This window comes from Macrobrachium nipponense, chromosome 24 (genome assembly GCF_015104395.2).
Source record: "Macrobrachium nipponense isolate FS-2020 chromosome 24, ASM1510439v2, whole genome shotgun sequence".
NCBI lineage: Eukaryota > Metazoa > Arthropoda > Malacostraca > Decapoda > Palaemonidae > Macrobrachium > Macrobrachium nipponense.
In genome coordinates, this window is record NC_061091.1 from 2,496,681 (window position 1) to 2,507,517 (window position 10,837).

A 10,837-nucleotide genomic window follows, 5' to 3' on the forward strand; every position below is an offset into this window, starting at 1 on the left:
TGTGGTTCCTTAGACCAGAGGAAGCGTTTACCACAGAAAACGATCAGATTTTTCCAAGAGAGTTAAGGGTTTTGCATCGTGCATCACATTTCCCCTTTTGATTTCCAAATTAGCTGTTGGTTAAATGTATGATATTTAGTAGAATAGCCATTTCTGGTGAAAATACAAGAGAAATCCAAACTGGAAATCTACATCATTATTTGCAACTGGAAGTCTACAAAATCATTTGGCATAATAATTTTGTCATCCGTACGTTTTCAAGTTTGTCAAAACCATTAGGGGGAACCACACATAAGATAAAGCCGTAACCAATTTAAGTGTGATTTTTCCAGTGGAAGTATTTTATATTAAATTCAATCCAATCCTATAGTTGAGTTAAGATGCAAATTATCTTTGCTGAACATTTAAATTACTATGGGCTGCACATCATCATCACGTCCACTAAAACTCATAATATTTCACAAGACTGCATAATCTATTGAGTGGGATGGCATTTTCTCTTACGTTCTAGGGACTAAGTACTGAAGGAAACAAGCTAGGTCATAAAGGTAATCTTTATTCTAATAAGCTATAATGCATTCGACACACATATGTACATAAACACATAAAACAATTAACACAGTAACCTGACTGGTTCACAATATAACGCGTGATCATGAAAATAAAGAAGGAGAAACCGACAGTAGATGAATCTCCTCATTTGCATATCATCAAGTATAACATTAATGGCACTCTTTGCTCGTATATCCACGCAGGATATCGTATATGACTGCAAGTTTCCGTCGTGTAATCATTACCACCTAATGGCGAGAGAACAGTCATCTTCAGAGTCAACTTGGCTTTAACAAATTAGTCTTCTGTTCTGGTATGTTCTACTATGTTATCCTACTTTCGTTCATTACTTCAACCCTGGATGGCTCCAGCATTTGTGAGATGATTGCCGTGAACATGACCAAATGCTACAGGACTACTTACGAAGAGGCTTTGACCAGGAAAACCTGCTTGACTACCATGGGTTCCCACTACTAAACCTGCAGAACCAGGAAAACCAGCTTGACCACCATGGGTTCCCACTACTAAACCTGCAGAACCTGGAAAACCGGCTTGACTACCATGGGTTCCCACTACTAAACCTCCAGAACCAGGAAAACTGGCGTGGCTACCATGGGTTCCCACTACTAAGCCTGTAGGGGCACTGTGTACAAGTGGGGCAGATGCATGTACCAAAGGTGCGCTTGCATGAACTACCGGAGTATGGCTTCCAAAAGCTACAGCTGCACCAGGGTTAGGTACTACATGTACACCACTTGTAACAAGAGGTACAGAGGCAGTTGCTAAGCCGGTTGGATGTCCTCCGCCAAAGAATCTGGCTCCACCAACTGATGCAAAGTCAGCTAGGTTTCCAGCTCCACCGTGTTGGTTCAGAAGAATCACAGGTACTCCCTGAATATTGCCACCTACTGAAGAGCCGGAGACACCTGCACCAAGAGATGATGCAGCAGCTGATGATGAAGCTGCTGATGATGCAGATGCTGGAGCAGTGCCAACTGATAGCCGTCCACTTCCTCCACTTCCAGCTGCAGCACTAGATGATGAACTGGCAGATGAGGATGCTGCTGAAGAGGCACTTGATGTTAATGGTGAGGCAACAGGAGCTGAGACTGGTACACTAACCACTTTCGGGGTAGATACCCTGGCAGCAGATGATGCAGCACTTGCTGCAGCTGCTGCAGATGCTGCAGATGCTGCAGAGGACCCTGCACTGAAGGCCCCACCTGTTTGGGCTAGTACTGGTTTACCAACTTTCTGTGTAGAGACTAAGGGGGATGCAACAGGTCCAACAACCACTCCTGAAGAGGCACCAGATGAACTTGCTGATGCTGCAGATGAGGAACCTGCACCACCAACTGGAGCCCCAATTGTAGATACAAAAGTACTTCCTCTGCCTCCTGATGATGCTGAGGCTGCACTGGCTCCTGAACCAGAAGACACTATGTTAACAGGCGCACCAATCTGAGCAGCTACAACAGGGCCTCTCTTTATGATTGCAGATCCTACACCACCAGCAGATGAAGATGATGCTGCGGCACTAGATGCTCCAGATGCAGAACCTGCAGAAAACCCTGAGCCTACCCCACGCCCAAATCCTGCTCCAGCTGAACTGCTGCTGGCTGCACTAGCAGAAGAGCTACCTGAGGCAGCAGAACTAGCTGCCCCTGAGCCACCTCCTGCTCCACCAAGAATGTTTTGATCAACAATAATAACTGGAACCTGTCCACTACCAGGGCCTCGAGATCCAGCTGAAGCGCCAGCAGAGGCACCAGCAGAGGCACCAGCTGAAGCACCAGCAGAGGCACCAGCTGATCCACTGCCAGGACCTCCTACAAGGGCTGCAAAACTAGGAGCACTGCTTCCACCAACAGTGACAACAGATCCTCCGCCTGATGATCCTGCAGAAACACTTGAGGTTCCTACACCTGGGCCTCCAACAAGGGCAGCAAAGCTTGGCTGGCCTCCTCCTACGCTTGATACAACCCCGCCGCTTCCTCCACCACTGCCAAGGGCATTAGATTGTATAACAAATATAGGTACATTTCCAAATCCATGTGATAGACCTCCTGCAGCTGCAGAAGCAGCCCCTGATCCTCCAAATCCACCTGTACCAGCTGAGGCTGAAGAAGAACCTACGCCTCCCACGGAGAATCCTCCCAATCCACTACCACCAGCCGAGGCTGATGCAGCACCTGACCCTCCAGCAGAGAATCCTCCTACTCCACCTGTACTAGCTGAGGAAGAAGCAGCTCCTGACCCTCCAGCAGAGAATCCTCCTACTCCACCTGTAGCAGCTGAGGCAGAAGCAGTTCCAGGTCCTCTGGCAGGGAAACCTCCAAATCCACCAGCCCCGCTTGAGGCAGAAGCAGCACCTGATCCTCCAGCAGAGAATCCTCCAAGTCCACTTCCACCAGCAGAGGCAGATGCAGCTCCTGACCCTCCTGCAGGGAAGCCTCCAAATCCACTTCCACCAGTAGAGGCCCAGATGCCAGTCCTGACTACCTTGGGCAAGAACCTCCAAATCCACTTCCACCAGTAGAGGCAGATGCAGCTCCTGACCCTACTGCAGGGAAGCCTCCAAATCCACTTCCACCAGTAGAGGCAGATGCAGCTCCTGACCCTACTGCAGGGAAGCCTCCAAATCCACTTCCACCAGTAGAGGCAGATGCAGCTCCTGACCCTCCTGCAGGGAAGCCTCCAAATCCACCTTTCCACCAGTAGAGGCCCCGATGCAGCTTCCTGACCCTCCTGGCAGAAGCCTCCATTCACCCAAAGCCCCCATGAGGCAGAAGCAGCGCCTGACCCTCCAGCAGAAAATCCTCCTAATCCACTACCACCAGCAGAGGCAGATGCAGCTCCTGACCCTCCAGATGAGAAGCCTCCAAGTCCACCTCCACCAGCAGAGGCTGATGCAGCTCCTGATCCTCCTGCAGGGAAGCCTCCAAATCCACTTCCACCAGTAGAGGCAGATGCAGCTCCTGACCCTCCTGCAGGGAAGCCTCCAAATCCACTTCCACCAGCAGAGGCAGATGCAGCTCCTGATCCTCCTGCAGGGAAGCCTCCAAATCCACCAGCCCCACTTGAGGCAGAAGCAGCACCTGATCCTCCAGACGAGAAGCCTCCAAGTCCACTTCCACCAGCAGAAGCTGCAGCTCCTGGCCCTCCAGCAGAGAATCCTCCTAATCCACTTCCACCAGCAGAGGCAGATGCAGCTCCTGACCCTCCTGCAGGGAATCCTCCTGATCCACCAGCTGTGCTTGAGGCAGAAGCCGCCCCAGGTCCTCCAGCAGAGAACCCTCCTACGCCGCTTCCACCAGCAGAGGCAGATGCAGCTCCTGACCCTCCAGCAGAGAATCCTCCTGATCCACCAGCAGAAGCTGCTGAGCTTGAACTTCCCCCACCAAATCCACTTGCACCAGAAGATGCAGCACCTGCAGCACCAGCACCACCACCAGCTGCTGCTGAAGAGCTTGAAGCCGAAGATGATCCACCAAATGAAGATGAAGCACCAGCTGCTGCTGATCCTGACCCACCAAATGATCCACCTGATCCTGCAGAGGCACTGGATGCTGCTGATGAGCTTGATGCCGATGAGGCAGATGCTGCAGAGCTAGCTGAAGCGCCTGATCCTACAACAATGTCTGTTGGAATCTCGTGTAGAGTAACCTGTCAACCAAAAATTTCATTAATTCTTAGATATTGATAAGAGTATCGGTATACTGCAGTGCACTGGATGTTATAAAAATTGACGACTTATTACACAAACACAAAATGTTAAACTTTCAAACCTTAAAGCCAGAGTTTCCATCATCTGAATAAATGGAAGTTCTCACGACGCCATCAGGTCCCAGAAGGCTGTAGCTTCCCTGCAAGACTCCATTTTCCACAAATTCGACTCGATTTTGGTAGTTATTCGATGCAGTGTCCTTAACTTCGAAAGCAAACTGGTATGGCATGAGAGGCTGTTGGGAGAATACAAAAACATGTTCTATGAAAAAACCCAAAAAAGGAAAGATGTTTTTACACAAGTTTTTTTTTGTATGATACCAGTTTTTTTAGACAAATTCTCGTGAGTTCTCAAAAATTAGCTTAAAACACACTATGAGTCTCTTACTGGCCAAGGTGTGGCTGGCCCTCCACCAGCTCCCAGTGCTGCGGATCCACCAGCTCCTAGAACCGCTGATCCACCAGCTCCTAGAGCTGCTGATCCGCCGGCTCCTCCTAGAGCTGCTGATCCACCAGCTCCTCCTAGAGCTGCTGATCCACCAGCTCCTCCTAGAGCTGCTGATCCACCAGCTCCTCCTAGAGCTGCTGATCCACCAGCTCCTCCTAGAGCCGTGGATCCACCGGCTCCTCCTAGAGCCGCGGATCCACCAGCTCCTCCTAGGGCACCTTGTCCACCAGCTGATGCGGCTGATCCATCCCCAGCACCTGCGCTTACACCTGCCCCGAGGACTGCCTCGCCACCAACAGGCTGTTGGTAGGAGTATCCTGGGGCTTGACGACGCACTCTCGAGTCGCTGCTGGCAATGCCCAACGCCAGCGCCACCAACACCACCTGCGGAACGGGAGATAACGTCAGTGTTAGCTGTTTTTAAAACATGAATGCCTACTTTTACAATAATCTTGATGCTGAAGCCTTTAGTAAATGGATGGATAATAACTCCAGGGAGATACTGAAAGATGAATCACTTTCCCACTGCAATGTTGCCAGCGCCACCCGTGAATTGTAAGTGAACTATTATGGTACCAACAGCTAATATCCCCACAGGGGTGTAGTGCAGTCAGTGTGACCTCATATGATACACTGTAGACATTACTTAGGGTTCTTTACAGCGTCCCTTCGCCCCCTAGCTGCAACCCCTTTTCATCCCTTTCACTGTACCTCCATTCATATTACCTTTCTTCCGTCTTGCTATCCCCCCTCTCCTGTTACACCTTTCAAACCTACCCACTCTCGATTTCCTCTCCAGCTCTGAATGACCTCACAGGTCCTGTGTTTGACCTTTGGCCTAAACTCTACAGTCCATTCCATTCTTAAATCTCGTCAATCAACTGACTTACGGTCGTACTCGCTGGTTATTGATCGTGAATTGACAGTTGTTTTATTCGTGTTCCTGTATAGTATAGTGTCGTCCTTTAATACGTAGCTTCTTTATTTATGAATGGCTAGATTTCCTCATCCAGTGTCCTCGTCATTATCGTTTTGATTGTCATTGATGTCAGAGGCCCGTTTTATGAATGACTGGTTATTTTAAATGCGTCGCTATCTCGTAATGCATGGTGTGAATACGAATAAACAGAGGGCTTTTTATAATAAAAATATCAAATATACTTATGTCCAAAATATATATATATATATATATATATATATATATATATATATATATGATATATATATAGTATATATATATATATATATATATATATATATATATATATATATATATATATATATATATTATACGTGTGTGGATACAGTATATTATGCGTCTTATATGATATATATGTATATATATATATATATATATATATATATATATATATACATATATGTATATTATATTAATATATATATATATATATATATATATATATAATTAATATTTTCTATATATATAATACTATATATTATTATATATATATATATATCTATATATATATAGACTATATCATACTATATCTATATATCGTATCTATATATATATATTATCTATATATATATATATATATATATATAGAATAGATATAATATAGATAATCTATATCTATATCTATATATATAGTATATATATATATATATATATATATATATATATTAAGTATTATAGATATAGATAGTATAGATATTAGGTATAGATATATCTATAATATATGATATATACTATATTTATATATCGTTTATATACTACTATATATATATATATATATATATATATATATCTTATATATATATATATATATATTATATATATATATTATATCTTTATATATATAATAAAAAATATAATATTATATATATTAATATAATATACATATATAATAAATATTAATATATATAATATAATAATATATTATGTCAGTGTAGATGCAGTATATTATGCATATATATATATATATATATATATATATATATATATATATATATATATATATATATATATATGCATAATATTACTGCATCTACACTGACATAATATATATATATATATATATATATATGATATATATATATATATATATATATAAAGATAAATATATATATTATATATCTGATATATATATATATATATATATAGATAGATATATATATATAAAGATATATATATATATATATAAATATATATATATATATATATATATATATATATATTATATATAATATATATATATATATATATTTATGTATATATATATATATATATATATATATATATATATCTGTCTACATCTAGATATACGCATACATATGTATATGTATATGTAAATATGTTTAATATATATTATATATATATATATATATATATATATTATATATTTGTACTTATTTATTAAACTATATCTATATGTATAGTATATGTTTTATATATATAAATATATATATATTATATATATATATATATATATATATTGTACTTACTTTATTAAACTATATCTATATATTTAATAAGTAAACAATGATCCACACACATATACTGTGTAAACAGAATATCTAAGACTATACTCTGTTTTTTTCCATCTGTCCATCCGCCTGTGGTGGTCGCGCATGGTAACACTGCATCCCGGGCTTTTAAATAGTTACGCTGTGTCTAAGTTCTAGGCAGATAAAAGGATATCTGGGTATACATTTGCAACTGAAAAAGTGTTTTAATAATTTATTGTATGCGAATTACACCGTTAATATTCGAAATAGGATATTATTTAAAGCCCGGGACGCAGTGTTACCATGCGCAAACACCACAGGCGGATGGACAGATGGAAAAAAACAGAGTATAGTATATTTGTCATTCTTGAAAGCAAAAGTTGAATAAACGCAACAATAATAGCACCAGTAGCAGTGATGTTAGTAGTAGCAGTAGTACTCAATGTTATGAAGTACTTCTGAGGTGAATGTCAGTCACTTCAATACCAAATATCTCTAGGTATTATTATTGAACGAACTTATGTCTGTGAAGATTTAAGGGCTGAGGGGGGGTGGGGGCTGGTGCGTCTGCGCATGTTCATTGTTAATATTTACTATTAAGTATCGTCTTGGTCTTGAAGTTCAGTCACATCTCGATGAGTTGTAGCGTTGCGATTCTGTCAAGTTTTGTCCTGCGTCGAAATATCCAGTATCAAGTGTTGCTGTTTATAGTAATTCCTTCGTGAGAGCGCAGGTCTTTATAGCTGACTTGGGATTGAAGTTTACCGGCAGTTGTTAAATGCAAATATAGTTGAAATTGACAAGGATAGTCATGATTATAATAATAAGGAAGAAAGTCTTATCAATGGTGAAAAATTACGTGCGTTCAATAATGGGGATAAAGCATTTCTAAGATGTAGACTAAGTTATATAGTAGTATTGATAACGAAGGGAAAATTCTGATCTAGAAACTCCTTTCGTCTTCGTAGTCTCGCGTCCGTGACTCCAAGCACGACTGTCAGATCACTGCACAAGAACACCGCCACTTCAGAGCACAAGTACAGACTCCTCCTTCCGCCACAGCCACAGAAAACAGCAAAGATTAACAAATTTTGGGGAGACTTCTCAAGCCGAAGAAAGAGGCCTCTGGTTGCTCTTAACTCGCTCGTACCTTCGTCCACATCGTGAAGAGGATTAAAGTTCGTCGACTCCCTCGGAGATACCGATTGGATATCGGGAGTTCTAGATGGTCCACACACACACACTGACTCCCAAAGGGGTCATGATTGTCGTTATATACCCATCTCGGGGACCGCCAGGTGACCCAGTAACACTTCCAGCGATCGGCAAGGAACACCCGAAAAAAAGCTCCCCTTCCCTCTCTCTCTCTCTCTCTCTCTCTCTCTTTGCGTCAAGACCACGCCAGCCGGTTCGGTAGCGAAAAACTCCGGTCAGTTTGTGTGTGTGTGCGTGTATGTGTGTGTAAAGACCTCGCCCACCCGGCAGGCAGACATCCGCGCCCCGCCCCTACCCGCTCCCCCTCCCCCGCCCCCCTCCGAAACCTGACATCACTCGTTCTTTCAACCTTTCAGAGCAAGCCACCTTATTCCTCAAAAGGGGAGGTAAAAAAAAAAAAAAAAAAGATGCGAGAAGCGCCCTAACCGGCGCGGTTGCGTTCAGAAAAAAAAGAAATAGAGCAACGGAAGACGACCCCGAGAGAGATAGTGAGAGAGAGAGAGAGAGGTAGAGGTGGAGAGGTCACTCACAGACCAGCTCGGTCAAACCCGCCATTCGCGTTTCGACAGAGCTGGCGGGAAGAAGGTGGCTGTTACCCGGTCTCTTGGTCCATATACAACGTGGTCCATCCCAAATCCCAAGAGCGAAAACGTTGGACGAAGTCGAACTCTCTCCGGATATCTGGAAACGTTTCTTACTCAGGATTCCAACGTTTTTCCTCTCTCTCTCTCTCTCTCTCTCTCTCTCTCTCTCTCTCTCTCTCTCTCGTTTTATATAATGTGCTTTGGATGTGTGAATTGATCTTTAATTATACCTGGAAGTTGTGGTATCAAACCAAGAATGGACTCTCCACTGGGTATCTTAGGAACAGGAACGTTAGTAATTGAAGCATTATTACTTTATATATATTAAATATATATATTATAAAAGGCCCATTAAAACACCCTGGTTTAAAGCTAAGGACTATAGTATTTCGGTGGACTTAATAAGCTTTAAAACCAGAGGTGTTTTAATGGGCTTCTTATAATTTGAGACGTATCCTGTTTTAACAGAAGAATTTACTTGCATATATATATATTATAATATCTATATACATATATATATATATACTATATATATATATATCATATATATATATATATATATATGTATGTATGATATATATATATATATATTTATAAAAAAATATATATATATATTAATAATAATGTACTGTATTTGACCAGTAGCAGCACAAGTTGTCACAATACAACCAGAGCGGTAGTAATAGCGGTTGTGATAGATTTGCCACAACAATAATAGTTATCATAACAACGGCTGCTCAGTGTTGTTGTCCTGGGACGTTATAAGTTATAGCGGCAGTATCACTAATTTTTTTTATAGTGGTAATGTTAATAATAATGTTAGTATCTAATAGGGTACTATCGTAATGTTAAGTAATTGACAGGGGGCGCTTTTAGTAATAATAATAATAATAATAATAATAATAATAATTTTAAGTAGGCACCGGTCTCGATCCTTGGCTCTCACGCATTAGCTTGGAGAGAGAGAGAGAGAGAGAGAGAGAGAGAGAGAATAAATAACAGACAGAATCGATGGGAAGGAATAAATTGCGCACGGAGAAAAAGTGAAAAATGGTAAAAATGGATGCAGAGAGAGAGAGAGAGAGAGAGAGAGAGAGAGAGAATAAATAGCAGACCGAAAGAGAGAAAGAGAGTAAAAAATGGCGGAAAGGGATGTAGAGAGAAAAGACAGGCGGTTAAAGTAAGTGACAAAGAGAATTAATGAGAGATGAAGGAATGCACACAAGGACAGGGGGAGAGAGAGAGAGAGAGAGAATGTTGGTGGCCGAGGTTAAGAAAAATGACAGAGAAATAGTCAGTCAGGAAGAAGAAATTGTACACGAGAGAGAGAGAGAGAGTGTTAAATTCTTTCCCCTGAAGACCATGACAGGAGATACTATCACATTTTTGAGCATCGACAGCATAAGTATGAGTATGATTGAAATGAGTTTCTACCGGACGTAGATTTTCTTTTTTTTTTAAGTCACAATTTCGAGAAATGCCAAAAGTGATCCGTCGAAGAGGAGTCGATAGAAATTCCATGGAATTAGCTCTTGACTTGAATCACCCGAAGGCAGAAGCAGCCACCGTGATCACATTTACTCGAAAGGAAAGTGAAATTTCCCCCTCTTTTATTATTATTATTATCATTTCAACATTTCCATTTTCCTTTTCCTTTCTCTGTAGGCAGGTGACGGAAGGCATATTTTTTATATGCTTTGGACATGATTTTTTTTTTAATGCAAGGCTGTAATCTGTCAAAACCTTTCGTCATTTAGATTTAATTCTTTCACTCTCTCTTTTCTCTTTCTAAAACCTTTCACTCTGGTTTGGTAGCGATGGGAGTCTTTCTTTCACTCTTGAG

General features: G+C 41.2%; 1 protein-coding gene across 1 annotated transcript; it reads right to left on the bottom strand.

The window, feature by feature from the left end:
* Positions 1–540: 540 nt before the first annotated feature.
* On the bottom strand, positions 541–8,496 carry LOC135204788 (spidroin-1-like). Its single transcript, XM_064234968.1, has 6 exons — positions 8,346–8,496; positions 4,667–5,110; positions 4,341–4,514; positions 3,384–4,218; positions 3,068–3,259; positions 541–3,005 (listed from the first exon to the last, which is right to left on the bottom strand). The coding sequence occupies exons 1-6, from the start codon at positions 8,355–8,357 to the stop codon at positions 904–906; spliced, it is 3,759 nt and encodes a 1,252-aa protein (XP_064091038.1). The 5' UTR covers positions 8,358–8,496; the 3' UTR covers positions 541–903.
* Between the last annotated feature and the right edge of the window lie 2,341 nt (positions 8,497–10,837).